The sequence below is a fragment of the Hylaeus anthracinus genome, unplaced genomic scaffold (genome assembly GCF_026225885.1).
Source record: "Hylaeus anthracinus isolate JK02 unplaced genomic scaffold, UHH_iyHylAnth1.0_haploid 0, whole genome shotgun sequence".
NCBI lineage: Eukaryota > Metazoa > Arthropoda > Insecta > Hymenoptera > Colletidae > Hylaeus > Hylaeus anthracinus.
The window spans coordinates 23,558,995-23,576,056 of record NW_026533254.1 but is presented as its reverse complement, the minus strand read 5'-3'; the positions used below and the strand labels follow the sequence as shown (position 1 = coordinate 23,576,056).

General features: G+C 45.5%; 1 protein-coding gene across 6 annotated transcripts in view; it reads right to left on the bottom strand.

Moving 5' to 3' along the window:
* LOC128891834 (uncharacterized) overlaps positions 1-17,062 on the bottom strand; it is a 42,961-nt gene that overhangs the window by 864 nt on the left and 25,035 nt on the right. For 2 of the 6 annotated variants that reach the window (XM_054151696.1, XM_054151688.1), the window contains 2 exons: positions 4,317-5,860; positions 71-3,070 (listed from right to left, as the gene is read on the bottom strand). In XM_054151696.1, the coding sequence (XP_054007671.1) occupies positions 2,737-3,070; positions 4,317-5,797 (1,815 nt within the window). In that variant the 5' untranslated portion in view covers positions 5,798-5,860 and the 3' untranslated portion in view covers positions 71-2,736. Of the gene's footprint in view, positions 1-70; positions 3,071-4,316; positions 5,861-7,228; positions 7,472-8,658; positions 8,882-10,807; positions 10,988-11,041; positions 11,119-17,062 lie in introns of those variants that run through there. The other 4 variants (XM_054151717.1, XM_054151728.1, XM_054151737.1 and 1 more) reach the window with 4 other exon arrangements.

The window sequence follows — 17,062 nt, the reverse complement described above, 5'->3', positions numbered from 1 at the left end:
AGAGGTAGGTAGGATGTACTAAACTTGGTTACAGGGGGTCTAGAGGGTACTGGGCTCAGTTAGAGGGCACTTGATTCTAATCCTATAAACGAGGTTCTATTGTACCCCTCGTCACAAAATCCAATTCCAGCGTTGCATACTCGCTTTCAACTGATAACACTGCAACCGTCGGTTTGGAGGGATGGGGGCAATGGAAGGTGTTTCGCTAACCTCCCAGCCCCCCTCCCCCCGGATGCTCTAGTTCGCAGTAAACTTCAACTACTGTCATAAACTCGAGATCGTCAACTGAATACATCGAATAGTGGACATGGTCTCACGACTTTCGTTTGATTATACCGAATTTGTACACCATTATGCAATCTTTAACTGCAAATATCAGCTGTACGAAGGCCACCGAGAAGATTGTAAAGAATTATCACATCCTATAGGTCAACCATATAATTAGATTAAACGTCAATGTTTGCCGATGTCGTATCAAGCACTCAAATATATCTGAAATGGTTTCACAGGTCGTGTTTACACCGACTATCGTCACGTAACTAATTTTTAACATCAGCGTAACCTTAACGGAGTCTTGTTATATCCATGACGAGACTTGACAAATTCCAAAACTGGTAAAAATTTAAATACTCTTTTTTCTCGTCGTTTAGTATATTTCCACGGTGAATAAGACGATCTTAAACTTGTGACTAGCAGCGTTTTCTCCTCTACGCTACTCGTCTTAACCTCGCAATTAGCTCCTCCCTTCGTTATCTTCAGATAACGCACAATGGACCCATTTAAAGTTCTCCAGCTACGGAAAAACGTAAAAAGGCTACGTACACATCGATTTCTAGCCTTCGGAGAGGAATATGTCTGACTAACGGTAAGGTGGCCGTGCAGCTTGATTTGACAGCGTCAACGTTTCGTCGATAAATGCATATTCGTGGTCGATAAATAAACGTAGGAACGTCGAGATAGCGTCGTGTATCGAGTAACCTATCTTACGGAAAATATATAGTTTTACATATAGTTTTATTATCGATTCGAACATTATCAGTCGACCGACACACGGACGCGTTCCCATCGTTCTAGGACGAAATAATGGCTGGACCTAACCTCGCCAGGGATGGTGGCACGTAAGCTTACTTATTTTATACGTAGTCACTTGGGAATAACCACTAAAATTCCGAATAAATACAATTATACAATTGCACAAGGGAAATTGTACGATTAAAGTGTACAATAACATCGTACGATTAAGTTATGCGATTAAATTATACAATTCAATTTCTTAAATATATAAGACGTTTACGACGATTCCATACAGCACGAAATATAGAAAAATATTTACATATAACGAGTCCGACGTTGTCGTTGTATTCTTGCGAGTAACGCTTGCTCTGTAACATTGCTAGAATATATTAAAAATTGCAGCAATATTGCTAGAATGTTTCGTATGCTGTATGGAACGGAACGATGTCACATTGTTTGTTTCAGAGGATAGTTCGTCCCTGAAGAGGTTAAAATGCCAGTGAAGCGTGCAACGAACTACGAGAGGGTCCGTCGAATGGTCGCTAAAAATAGCGAGGAAGGTGACGCGCAATTCCCGCGAGCTCCTGTTGATTGACGAATCGAACCTCGATCGACCAAAATTCTCATCTGGATAAGTATTTCGTACGACTAATCAGAAATAAGCAACTGTTGGGTCGTCGCTCTCTAAATACCAATCCTTTTTTGATAGTAAAAATAGTTTATATCATCGAAAGCAACAAATATCAATGAATAAACGATAATTTCCGAATTGAATCGTTCGGAACAAATTTTGCCCTATCTCTGGTATCGAACTTCGTTTTAGTTTCGGCCACGGTGTAGCGTTGCGGGCGTTCGTGGGAATCCCACAGTCATTGGAGGATCGTTCGTGCTTTTTTATTCGGTGAAGCACTCGTAGAATAACAGCCACTGTTCGATGCATTCTTGGCTTGACACATAACAAAATTTCGTAAGCTGTGTTCAGCTCGGGGAGCACCGATCACCATGTTTCTTTCGAAAGACGTTGGTCCAGTTCAATTGTAACCTTTTCATTCTCCAAGTGGCACAAATTGAAAAATCGTAATCCTATCCTATCCTACAGATTATCCTAATCGTCGTCACACGTTCCGTCCAATCGTCGCAGCCTTTTCGTCTTCGAACGCGTCGAAGAATAACACGCGGCTTCGTTTTGCGTGCATGTTTGCCTCGATTCAAGAAAAAACATTCTGGTTGGCGCCTCGAAAAGCGAAAACAAGAGGCGCGGAAACACATAGAGCGACCCAAAAATTACGACGGTAGTTATTACGTGGAAAAAACGAATTCGGATACCAGTCTGTGTGCTGCAAAAAAGGGGAGACCCCAAGAAAATGGATGCCCCCACAGCAGCTCTAAAATTTGCAATCTCACTTGATAGGACAGCTTAGGAGAGAATTTATTTTTGAGTCACCCTGAATACTTCCATCTAGCGAACCAGGAATGTTCTTTGTCGAAGGATCGAGGATCTCCTCTTCTTTTTCACCGAAGGAACAAAGAAGCCTGAAAGCCTAAAGCTAAGTTCACCCATTCGAGGCAAACATAACCTCAACGACGTATCGAGGAGCAAACTTCCGCTTTGGATCATTCCGAAGAACGAGCAAGCCTTGAAAAATACGAATGAGAGAAGAAGTAGTCTGGAGCATCGTCAATAACACACAACAGACACTGAATGCTGAGTCCGTTCTCGCGCTAGCTAGGCCCAAAGAAGCCTAGAGTCTCGAGGGTCCTGGTCACTCTCTCTATCAGCTGGTCCTTGTACCGCCATACCGTCGTGTCCAATACGCTGTTCTCCCTGTACTGGACGCAGGATTTCTTCAACGACGAGACGCAATCCGCACGGTAGTGCTGCAACTGGGCGTCCTCCGTCTCTATAGGGTAGCTGGTGCACCCCGAGCCCAAACAGGCCAGGGGGAAGTGATTGTGCAGTGTCACCACCCTCTCTGGATTGTGAAAGCACTTGATGTACTGGTTAGGCTTCGTGAAGTTCTTCGAGCGATACACGTGCTGCAGCATGTGCATGTACCTGCAAACAGAGGCACAGTTTGGATTAGAATGTGAGACACCGGATGTACTCGTGAATACATAGATGGATTCCCTGTTTAGTGACAAGGAAAGGGGGGTAGTATGACATTTTTATGCAGGGCGCAGCTCTCGAGTACTGAGATGTTAAGATGCAAAGCACTACCTAGGTACCAGCTCTGGAATGATAAGATGCTAAGGTGTTAGGCACCACCTAGGTACCAGCTCTCGAATGTTAAGATGCTAAGGTGCTAGGCACCACCTAAGTACCAGCTCTCAAATTCTGAGATGCTAGGCACCACCTAGGTACCACCTCTCGAATGCTAAGATGCTAAGGTGCTAGGTACCACCTAGATACCAGCTCTCAAATGCTAAGATGGTAATATACTAGGCACCACCAAGGTACCACCAAGGTACCACCAAAGTGTTCCGTTCGATCTGAAACTTGTTCTACCTTACCTAATAATTTACGATGTAGCAGTAGCAATAAATACTTCTGTATATAATACAGTTCTTCCTTTTTGAAGGCATCTCCTCAGACCTCTCCAACCCATCCCATTATTCCGTGCCCCGACGTATTCGAGAAGCCGAGAGTGCCACTTAGAGCGTTCGAGAGTTTATTAAATTGCAATTTTCACTCGCGCATTTTATTAGACACAGCCCCTTGCCTTGTATTTACGTTAAACGAACGTGGAATTATAAAGTTTGGTAATACCTTTAATGACATAGAAACGTCGAAGACGAGATATCTTGTAATTGGCAAATGGTGCAACTTATCCCAATTTCGAAACAAGGGGTTCATTTGGCCAAAGTCTAACACAGTTATTAACACTTTTACCAACCGCGGCTCCTTTAGCTTCCGCGACGAGGTTTACTTTAAAATGCAACATCGTTACCACGAGTTTTGATCAAACTTATAATCTCGGACTATCGGAAACCATTTTACACCGAACAGCATCGAGTAACGGAGCTGTTGAACTTCAAGCTCCGTTCAAGGTCCCTGACTACTTCCGCGAGCCATTCTCATTAGGTATTCAAACGAGTCACCTCCGAGCGTAACCCTAACTCCTCTAAAACGATTTTTCATCGGAAATAAACGACACAAGAAATTCTAGTGATTCATCCATAGATCGTTAACGCGTTACATAACCGTGCAAAGGCGCGAACGAACCGCAGAGGCCACGAATTTATTTGCACCGGCGCGACCGATAACTCCCCGTCCAGCGTGAAAGTCGAGAGATCTTACTCACTTCGGTATGTCCTTGAAGTAGCCATGAGAGTGCAGTAGGTCGTCGAGGAAGTAAACGTTCCTGACGTTGTACGAGGCGCGCGTTTCGTTCCTGATTTTGAACGCCTTCACGAGGACCCTCTTCATCAGGTCCTGCCAGGTGGCGTCCTGCACGGGCATGATCACCTCGTCCACGTCCAGCAACGCTATGTACTCGTACTCGTACATGTGCTTGTACAGACAGTCGTTATAGGGGATCAGTTCGTTCTGCCTCTTGTGGCTGGTCTTCTTGGTCAGATACATGTGCTGGAAAGCGGGCACGTTGGGCTGTCCGCCAGGTAGAGTCAACGGTGTCACGTGGACCTTGCCGAGCCTTTGATAGTGGTCGAGCACCTTGGTCACGTTCGGGTGGACCTGGAGCTGATAAAAGAAGATCTTGTCCGCGCCCAGAAGAGTGATCAGCTCGATCCACTCGACGAGCCTGACGGACAGGTCCTCGTGAAGAAAGTCCAGGCCTTTCACGCAGACAGCGAAATCTTTCTTATGCTCGGGCTTGTTGTAAATCACCCTGAGGTTGTTGCTGGCCGTGTCGCAAGGTTTCTCGACCATGGACACGGAGGCGGGCGGCCCTTTCAGCCAGTGAGACTGAGGCACCTTGCAGGCTATCACGTAGGGTTGGTAAATGCCCTGCTTGTAGTTGCCCCACTTTGGGTACCAGATGTACTTGTACTCCAAGGTCTCTACCACCTTCGGCTCCCTTTCTCCATCGTACCATAACTGGCAGTGAGTTTTCACCGTGGGCTCGATTCTGTCGATCATGCCGACAATCCTGATGGCCGGCCCGATCCTGGATAGTTTGCGACGATCGTAAAACGCCCCGAAGAATTGGAACGTGCCGTTCGTGGTCCTCATCGTCTGCCAATAGATGTTGTTGAACTCGATGTCGTAGATGGACGGGTACCTCAGGCTGGAGCAGCTGTCGTTGCCCTTGGCCTTGCTCTGCCCGCCCGAGTACTTGATGTTCTTGCTCCAGTAGGCGAGGGGCAAGCTGGGTAGCCTCTGCTCGATCTCCTGGATCAGCTCCTCCTCAGTTTTCGCGGGCCTCTTGTCCAGCAGGGGCTCCAGCTCCAAGGGATTCCTCGTTGGCCCGTTGGACAGAGTCGTCAAAGTCGTCAGGAGACCCGATCCCCCCGAATTCGAGAAACTGGAGTCCGCTGGGGACCTCTGCAGGAGGTACCTGGAGAGCCCGAGGCTGGAGGAGCCACGATTGCTGCCCAAGGCATCCCGACGCCGGTAGACGTCCTCCGCCAGTGCTTCGCCCCCAGTTTCGTCAGCGATCGGACTGTCCTTGTAGGTGTTCTCCACGTGACGGAACTGAACCGCGGCGATCATCACGAGACCCCAGACGAAAACGAACAACAAGGCGCGCCTGGCGCGTCTGGAACCGCCGCCGCTGCAGTTTTGCAACATCTTCGGGGTATTGTCCGGCAACCAACTGCCCATCGGTAAGAACGCGTCGTTCTTCTCCCCCGATTCGGCTCACGCTGACGTGACGAGGCGCTGCGTCTGAAACACACGAACGACGCTTGTGATTGGTGACGTCGCAACGGATATCGCCTCGAAGGATGTCGCTGAGATTAAAAGTATGGAAAGTGCTATCCTCCGCCCGACAAGAGGAAGACGATAATAACCGGAAGCGTTTTCCCGACGGCATCAACGCAACCGGTGAAACCCGAGGATCGTAATCAAACACTTCCTCGAGAACGCTGCAATCGAAATTTAATGGGATTTTTCTACCGGGCTGGCGAGTTTGCTAGGATTTCATTTTATATTCAACGCGTGTTGGAACAGGTGTTGTGCAATACGGTTGGACGCTATGGGGGTTTTAATAGGTGGGTCCTACCCCACTGTAAACGCAGTACGGAGATACCCCACTTTGCTAGGATTTCAATTTGTGTTCAACGAGTCTCGCAACAACTGGTGATTGACTACGCGTTGTTGTGCACAAGAATGGACACTATGGGAGTTTTAACAGGTCGGTTCTACGCCACTGTAGAACAAACACTATACCCACTTTGCAAACATATCAGAAATCTGGGAAGATCTTTCGAAGATTTCCTACTGTTGCAGGTCGATCAAAGGCTTTACCTATTTCCTGAGCCTCCTAACATGGACCCCGTAAGTGTTTTAGTATGGTAATGGTCCTACGCCACTATTGTAGCGATTCGGGGAATCCCACTTGGCCATGCCTTGCCCTAGAAGTCTTTAGAGATCTTTTCTCCAACGCAAAAAAGGGAATCGAGTACTAATGACTGATGGAGGACGGTCGAAGGTTTTTCCTGTTCGCAGAATATCCGTTTAACGAGCATGGTCGCTCGCGAAACGGCGATCGGTCATCTGGAACGGTATTACCATGAACTGATTGCTGGAGGAACTCTTCGCTGGAGTCCGTGCAATTACGCGTTCGTCTGGCAATATTATCCTTGACCCTTCGCCAATGCAAATAACTTTTCATCTTGCTAGCCGGGTAAACTCGTATGGAAAGTGAAAAATGACGAGGCACGCGATAAGCATGCCCGGAATAGATACTGGAAATTCACTCGGAACGAGTCGACCATGTCAAGGTAGCGATACCAGACACCATAGCTTTCACGTTAATCGGAACGGTTTTATTCGTTTATTTGAGAACGGGTGAAACACGCCTCGGATACGTACGTGATATAATACACGCGCTAAAAGTTTGCAAAAGGTACGAAACAACGGAGAGAAGCAAGGATTCCAGCGTGCGTACGGATATCGAATGGGAATTATACCCGGAGCAACTCTCACAACTTTCAACCGAGTTAACCGGACACTATAGACTTTCGATGCGTTCCGATAATTTATAGCTGACCGTTGAAACGGTGAAATGTTTATATGCAAAATACGTCATACCTCTGGCAGCGTTTTAAGTGGGATGCAAGTTTGTCTTTTCCAGAAGAATCTCGACGTATGCAACAATACGATAACAATATAATACGATGATATCGATCTTACGCGTTATATTATCGTGCAATGAACGACACTGGAAGACTAATTAAAATCGAACGATACGACTGGATTATATCGCAAATCAAATATTATATTTGTTATCCTCGGTTCTGACGCAGCCGATTAACGTCAGATGACTTCAAATAAAATGAGTATAAATAATCTAATACTTTCATATCGCTCAAGTGTTATATCGCCGCAATTGTCCACTACCTATCCAAATACTCGATTGGATCGCGAACGAAGATAGTCGCGCAATAAATCGTTCGGAGTACTTCAAACCAGTTAATATGCTTAACTGTACAAGAATGCTGGGACCGGTAGCAACGAAGAGATCGATTATGATCCGAGCAAGGAGAGACCCTGAAGAAACCCCGTTGCCCGAATCGCTGCATCGAGCCACGCCACGGTCCAGGAGAAACAGAGAGGCTCAGACTCGGGACACGTGAAACCGGTTATGCTGATGGCAAACTGTTTTTCACCTTTTGCACCTCCCTCTACCTGGCCATCGCCTCTCCGTTGAGGACTGCTTACTACCGGCGATGTTCCTTCGTCTAGTGTCCAGATACCTCGCCTCGCGATGCGTTTCAGGCAATCCACTCGACAGATTCGGAACGATATACCTGCCAGAGCGACTACTGAGTACATTGAGTCATTGCTTATCAGGGCGAAGCATTCAATCGTGTCGAGAAAAGAGTGGAGATAGATTTCCTTGGATGGATTCGAAAACTGGATACATATGAATATATGATATGGAGGGGCAATTCATAGTACTACGGCATAATACAGCATGACACAAGGTGATACTGTATACGATAACACAGCACAGACCAACAAAATAAAGTGTAATACATCCTAACACTGCATAGTGCAGGATAACACAACGAAATACAGTGTAATACGCAGAACTACATCATAATACTGCAAATACAGCATAATACATAGTACTACGGCATAATACAGCATGACACAACATAGTACTGTATATCATAACACAGCACAGTGCAGCAAAATAAAGTGTAATACACCACAACACTGCATAATACAGGATAACACAACGAAATACAGTGTAATACGCAGTACTACACCATAATACTGCAAATACAGCATAATACATAGTACTACAGTATAATGCACATAACACTGCATAATACAGGATAACACAACGAAATACAGTGTAATACGCAGTACTACACCATAATACTGCAAATACAGCATAATACATAGTACTACGGTATAATGCAGCATAATTGCTACAGAAGTTGAACTTCGATGTCTACCAAGTCCTCGAAGCGTCTTTCAAAAATTTCCTTCGTGAAAAGAAGAGTGGCTACCTTGCATTTTCCAAAAAATGGAAAAAGATAAATGAGACAATTGTGCCTCGGTGGAGACCCGTTCCTCGGATTACGCTGTCCGTTCATTATTCATCCTCGAAGGCGCTAATTACAACGGGACGCGAGAAAAAAGTCTAAACTCAGTTACCCCACCGTTGATTTATGCAGTTGCACGAAGCATAAACCTCGCATCACCAGGCGCAACCCTGGTACTCGATTAGTTTGCCCAATCAATGACTAATCCGCATTCGCGTTAAACTCGCGATAAGTACCTTGATAAAGCGTCTTAAGCGGCTGTAAATATGAGTTGTTGTTTTTCCACTTGAATTTCCTTTATCTATTTCATCCTTGAGTAGATGTAAAAGAACGCAACACCATTTTGTGAGCGATGCATGGACTCATGCAAGAACAAATTCCGATTAATGATGACTTGATATACTGAGATGCCAGGGATTCAAGAGTCTGGGGACATCGCAATTAGTATTGCGTTCAACTACAAGCCAGATAACATGACGATAGAGATCTGAAAACAGACGGATACTGTGACCGATGTTGTCAGAGATCTGAGGCCTTGCCAACACCACGAACAACGTATAGAGATCGCCTAGTTAGGTACCTTCGTTAGAGATCTATAGCCATATTCTGATTAGTCTTGCTCTACTGACCAAGTAGCTTTATCGAAAATCTTCTTTTCTTCTTAATACCGCGCGCCACGTCTCCAGAGTGGCGGGCCAATACGTCTAGAGACTGAATTCGGTTTTTCTCGAAAACTACTATACTAATGGAAGTGCCCTTTGATATAGCAACGTTCCAGATATTTCTCATCTCGAATATCCCGAGTTAACATTTGTCGACATACGCGATGAAAAACGATCTGCGACGCGTTTGGTGTACGTTCGATTATCAGGTGTATTTATTACAGGTAACGAGCAATCTCGATATACCGACTCGTTAGCAAACGACACGAAACGAAATGAAATATGCACGCTAGACGATTCGCAGGCATAATTGCGTTCCACGGTTCGAGGCGGAAAAACGTTTACCTCGACGAGGAACGTCCTTCTCCCCATCTCGACTGCTCGTCCTTCGCGGATACCTGTTGCTTCTACTGTTAACTGTTTTTCCACGCTCGTCGATAAATTAATCGATTCACGGCACGATTAATTTGTAACCACGCGCGTATACGATATCTAAACCACGATGAGAAAGGTCTTCACGACATTCCCGTTTTATTGCGACTTTCGATAAATATTCACGACCCTTGGTCCGCTATGATGTCGACTTGGACTTGACGAATTCTTCGTAAACGACCCACCGTGTAGAGAAAAATAACGTTAATACTGAAACGTAGAAAATATGCAAATAAACCAACCACGAACGCGACGCTAGATCGTCGTTGCGAGTTGACGTGATTCGACAGCTATTTCTGTCTTCGTATGGCCGGAACGAGAAATTTACTTCAACGTTCGTCGCGACGAAAGGCCTGTACAGCTCGTACCATCCAGGACTGATCTTTCTTCCCAATGATAATACTACAATTATCAACAGAGCGATCTATATTGCCAGCGGAGCAACCTGCCTTACCGTTCGAAATCTCTACATTATCGGCATTTACCGACAGAGCAACCTGCCGTACCAACCAAGCGTTCTAAGTTACCGTAGAATCTATATTCTTACCGACGGTTCACGTTCTCGCTCCACATTCAATTAGGACGCGAAAATAATTGATCTCTACGTTCAAAACTGGAACACGTGAAAAATGTATTGCTTGAGAAGATCGAGTGGTAGATTGGAACGGGAACCGATGAGTTCTCAAACGTTGAAGAATTGTACGGCCAAGGAAGCATTCATCGGGAGCCCGAGCGTTTTGCCTCGCAATGTCCCGAGAGGATGACTATATGGAAAGTCGAGAGGAGAGAGCGAGTGATGCTGTTGCTATACTTGTCTGCTCCAATTGCGATTTCTCGCTTACGCGTGCTAATTAACCCTAATTGTGGCAGCCGGTAGAGAAGACGGAAGACGGCGGAGAGAGAGACAGGCAAACCCGACGATTTCACTCGGTACGAATTCTTCTCGTCGATCCCCGCGATTCGAGAGCGAGATACCGCCGCGATGTATCGTCTGCGATCGCGTACAGACGCGCACGTACGTGTCACGCATGCCTGAATCCTTTCAACACCGAAAGTTCCGTGTTTCGTGTGCTCTTGTAGACCGCTATTACGTGTGCACCACACGCGGTTATGTCAAACGACGCTCGCTAATAGCATCTCCGACGCGTTACGTCTTCGGGTCGTGGACCGGACCGACTGGAGGCTTCAACAGACAATGAGAGTACTATATATTGTACATTGCAAATGAATTGGACACTTTTCGGTAAACGTACTAAAGCAACAGTAGGTGCGAACCAATACGACTGGACAGTTGATTCTAGGAACTTCGTATCCCGTTAGCAGAACCAATACTGGACAATCATGACGTGCTTTTTCATATTCTGTATGAAACCATGAATGTACAATAATCTTATCTACCATGCATCTAAGTTCACATATTTATAATCTCTAATAATCTCCATGGCTTTATGAGTATAGTTGGAGATTAGATTTTATTAAACGTATATTATTTATCTGGAAATTCGATATCTACGCGTAACATTCGGCCGAAGATTTCGCGACAACGAGCCCCTGGGTTCCATTAAACCCTTAACGAGGCCCTTGAACCTCGTAAATCTTGGTTCCTGCCGGGACACGGGCACACGCGCGTAAAAGCTGCATCTGGTTCGACGGATTCCTCGAAAGGCGTCTCCTGAGCCGCGTAACAGCCTCGTGCACACGTGCGAACCTCGCGGATGTAACTGTACCCGCGACATAACGCATAATGACACATAAATTTGCATACGAATTAGCTCGCGAGGTACGAAAATAGCTGGAACAACGCGCCAGTTTAATTTCCGCGATATCTGTACCGTGGGACAGGTGTCCTTAGCGGTTAAACGAAACGATAGCTGTTATCGCCACCGCCAGATACATGTAAGTCCACTGGTTGATATCACTTTTTGCGACACCGACACGTTTTTACTCCTGTTTGTTGTCAACAATCTGTAAATAACGCCGCTGTTTCTTTTTGCGTTAGAGTGTCATTCATAGTCGCTTAAGGGAGTAAGTGTAGAGCGTTCGGTGAGGCTAAGGCTTTTGACATCGCGTCGCGGAGACGTTGATAGGATTGGTTGACACCTTGCCAGGTGACTGTCCTTCTGACGAGTGATGTCAACAATTCGATAGCATCTGGAGACGCACTGACACTGACTTGAAAACACGGAGCAGTGCCTGCATCTGCTGACTAAGGGATTTGAGGACATAGTCTGATCGATATGTAATGATGAACGTGTAGGAGATCATCTTGTTGAAGATATATTATTATAAACACGTGACTAATTGTGTGGTAATTTGTTGACCAGATATGTTGATCACGGTGATGAACTAGTTAGCTATCTAACTTCCATTTATAGGCATAAAATGGCAAAGTAGTTAAATTATTGATCAGAGGCACTGTCATCGATAAGTAGGAATGACCACGTGATCAGCTATCTAGAGACCTAAAGATCTATAAATCCCACAAGCAGTAAGAACCACTAGCTTCGTTAACAGATTAAGGAAACATGAACATTATGGTTAATAGTTCTACAGACCAGGAAACTTTATCAGGGTCCTGAGAACGCCCTGATACTGTGGCCAATATGTAACGATAATCAACTGATCAGCTATCTGGTTTCATTAGAAATTTATCGACATATTCCAATCGATAGTTGCCCTACAGATCACTTACCGGGTATTGTCCACTGTGCCCATAAAGCTGGCAAAACATCAAAGATCATTCGTCAAAGAACCGTGTCTACTAGCCGCCAAAGGAGCTAAAATTAACGCGAAGGAAGATCAACGAAGGCTAATGAGAACTGGCTTCCGTAACAAGAAAGAGGTCTTTCAAGTTGCAGAATGAGGAATGCGCATCGCTTAGATCTCGGACGGACGGCGTTCAGTTTCATTTAGTTCTTCCAAATTCTTTCAAATGCTTCCGAAAGACCGACGATCGTACCCTCCGGAAAGTAAGAGACATTGGACGAGCGTAACGCGACGACAATGAATCAAAGCTCGTTTCGTATTCGTCTCGGACTCGTTCGACGACAGTCGGAACACGTATCGTTAATAATCGCGTCATGGATGTGTACGACGCGTGTATCTGCGTATGAAACACGAGCTAGTGTCGTTATAGGCGATTAGCTTGTGTCGTATATCGTGCAATTAGGACGGTCACACGCGAATACTTAGAGGCGGCACGTTGAACGTAGAAACGAGGCCGTTGTTCCCTTCCACAGGAAGCAAATAGCACTTTAAATTGCCGACTGCACGCACGTCATCGTCCGAACGGGGGCTAACCGAGCGGTCCTACTCTTGGAATACGCGCCATTTTATTCAGTACCACAGTCCAGGTTAGAATTACTCCGATTACTTGCAAGAGGTTCCTTTGGCTATAGGGAAACTTAAGGAACATTGGGTTACGTAAGACTAGGTGGATCACTAGGAGTCGTGAGTCCTGAATTTAGACATTAGGAGAGCCTGAGGCTTGACTGGTAGGCTTCGACTTTTCTACTAGGATTGGTGAGCCTTGAGTTTGGCTACTAGGATTCGTGAGTCTTCAGCTTGGTTGCTAGGTTTCGTGAGCTTTGATCTTGGTTGCTAGGATTCGTGAGCCTTAAGCTGAATTCGTGAGCCCTCAACTTGGCTACTAGGATTGGTGAGTCTTAGGTTTGGCTACTAGGACTGGTGATCCTTGCGTTTAGTTGCTAGGATTCGTAAGTCTTAAACTTGGTTGCTAGGATTAATGAGTCTCGAGCTTCACTGCTAGGATTCATGAGCCTTCAGCTCGGTTCCTAAGATCCACAAGTTCTGAATTTAGACGGTAGAATTGCTAAGCCTTGAACTTGGCTGTTAGGATTTCTGAGCCTTGAGCTTCTCTCCTAGGATTTGTGAACCTTCCTCTTAGCTGCTAGGATTCGTGAACCTTGCCTCCTAAGATTCACGAGTCTTGAATATGATAACGAGTCATTCGCGAATGCCTCCACCTGTAACCACCTCATAAAAATGACTCGTCCTTCGACTTGTCCCTCCTCATACACCTGGCACGCCCTGGCACGTTCGCCACAGTTGCATTACCTCCTTTAAACTCGTGCCACATGCGCCGAATTCGTTCTTTCGTCACTTTCAGTTTAAATTCTCGAAACGAGGACCGTCGAGCACCCGATAAATCAACGCTGAATTGCAGGGGAGGTTGAGTCAGACCACTACTGCTTAAAATAACATCGAGTTTCGGTTCGAACTCATCGTTGGCCCAGGATTTCTAGGAACCAAGATTGAAAGGAGTCATGGTCTGGGTTATGTCTAGGCATACATGTGGCGTCCAGCTGTCCGAGAAACCCAGTTCGCGAAGCTCTGCGGGTAATAATATCTGCGTTCGTCACACTTCGCTAGGCCATCGAGGAAAAGTCTCCGTACAGTCTTTCTTCTAAACGGATAGCCCGTCGGTCCGATAACGTATCGCTTTGTAACACGCTGTTCAGGAAAACTGCATTACCGGGATGACTTAGCGAGCCACGGTAGCTCGTCTTGGCAGCCAATGAATTAAAAGAGGCGACAACGACTCGAGAGCGAAAGTATTCGCGCCCACGCGACAATTCCCCGCAATATTTATAGGGTTGAGGAGGTAAGCGACCGGGTTAAGCGAGACGAGACGCAAACGCGAGATTAATAGGACGCCTGGGGCGAGGCGACCGACTTTGTCGTGGATGCCAGATTGATAGTCGGCTGACACGACTGTTACCAAGAACAGTCCTCCATCGGGTCGGTTCATTCGCCACGCGATTCGTCATTCCCGGGAAATCCGAGTTTCGCGCGTCCACGTCGAATCGATCTCAAGAATGGCGAACGTGACAAATGGGTCTCTTTAGGACGCGTAGACAGCTCCGAGAAATTTCGATTCGTCGTTCGAACGATGGACCTTTCTCTCGTTTTCTATTTAACGATACTTTCCAATTGTTTGGAAACGGTCGAGGACTTTCTTGGGAAATGGCCGGTCACCCTATTTTCGTTGGCCTAGAGTGGAACGCGAGACCAGCTAGGAAAATTGAGTTTAGGATGTTCGAGGGTCTAGAAGGTACTCTAGGTGGGTGACCAGTTGGGTTGGACTTGGTCTGTGTGCCTTACTAGGTCTACAAGGGATAATGGATCCTCTATGCATTTCTAGTTGGGTTGCTAAGAAGAATAGACTACAGGAACTCTGTGGATTTCCATTAGTCCCTAAATGGGCCACTGACGCGACAGCCACCTCCGTCTAGTTGAGACAGTAGTGGGTCTAGCTTTCTTAGTAGAGCTACTAGCGTGTTATGAGGCTGCGATTCGCCTGTCAGGGGATTATATGTCTGTAGCTGGGTCACTAACGGATCTCCGCGAATCACACGCGTCTTTTGCACTTTTTCACCTGGGCCCCCAGGCGATGCTTCACCATCGAGAGTTAGGTATTGTGTCCAAGGCTGGACTAGTGGAAGTGTAACAGTTCTAGTTGGACTACTGACAGTTTACGAGATACCAGTGTGATTACTGCAAGTTGAGAAGTACTTAGCCTGACTACTAGGAGTTTAGAGGGTTCTCAAGGTGGCCACTAGGAGTTTTGGGAGATTCTCAATATAACAACTAAGCGTTCGGGAGCCCCTAGCTTGACTACTAAGAATTCCGAAGTCTCTAGCTTGACTACTAAGAATTCCGAAGTCCCTAGCTTGACTAATAGGAATTCAGAGGGTTCCCAATATAACCACTAAGCATTCATGAGTTCCTATCTTGACTACTATACTTTCATAGGCACCTAAGAAACCCCAACAGTGGGATTATCTTCCTTGGTACGATTACTAGAGCGACAGGAATCCCCAATTGGACTACTACCACGTCTAGCTTCGGCAGGTGGATTATCTAAACGTCTAATAGGGCTACCTCGTGAGTTCCTTGATTGGACCACTGACGTATCCTCGCGAACCACGACTTTCGCAATTTCACACCCAGGAACCCCAGCCGTTGCTAAAGCGTCAAGCCTCCGTGAAATGCACAACACCCGTGTTAATAACGATCTGTCCGCGTTTCGTTACGAAACGTTAGTCAGCCACGTTGCGTCCTCGCCTCACTCGTACATTATATTATAATACCCTCCGCAGATGATATCTAGCTTACGTCAAGGCATTAAAACGCCGTCTTTTTACAATGTCTACGGTGTATCTTGCATCTTTGTTAGCGCTAGTCGCGTGCGAGCAGGAATCTCCGCAAACGATTGGCATCTCTCGACTTAATCGGTTCGCATTCGCGGCTACTGTTTACGTTACGGATCACCCTTGACACATCGCGACTAATTACGAATGTAATACAACGATACAAATATAAATTAATTTGAATTGCAACAATTTTGTTCTATGATAAAATTCTAAAAATGAAATGCTACCGTACGATGTTTTACGATAATATTCTCGTTTTTTTTTATTGGGCCTCCCCCTCCCCCCTTCTTAATGTAATTCGCGCGACTCTAGAAACGGCGCGATCGCGTGCACAATTCGAAAGCACCATTGCGAGAATCGAAGCCGTTCTCTTGTGTCAAGTTTAAGTTATGTCTGTTTTGCGATTTCGTAAAAAGTCGTCGATCCAGTTGTTTAGTCATATATAGACGATCAACACGGATCTATACAGAATCCACGGAGACGGGATTGAGGTCACGATCACTTTAACGGTAGTTTTCTGGGGACAATTGCTTTTAACCGTGAAACTATCGACATTCGAAATGCCCCGATCGGATCGTGGTTACGTAAATTTCATGCGAAACCGGTGGTTCTCGGTTTTTAACGACGAAATAAAAGTCAGCCAGATCGTAATCGTACAGATAACACTTTTATCGTGTCCAGTTGAAATCTTATGTAAATAATAATATTAATTTACGAATCACAAGCTCGTAATTTTCATATAAATTTTAAATACACTCCTAACTTTATTTTTACTTAATTATTATTACTTAATTATTATTACTTAAAAATTGTGTTCTAGTAAAATTCTATAAACAGATATTCGATTTACTATTTTCGCCTTCTTTTTTGTTATTAAATCTCGGTTATTTCGTTACGTTTTCGTGCCGCGGTTAAAATTAGCGACACAAAACTATTGTTTTAGCCTCCAGTCTAAGAATAGGCATTCCGTAATAACCACAATTTTCATCTCAAGCATTCCACAGTATTCAAGGGTTTATTAATCATACGCTCTCTCATCTGTTCGTGACACGCGCGTTACGTGCACGCACACAAAGCAACTGGCGACATTAAATGTAA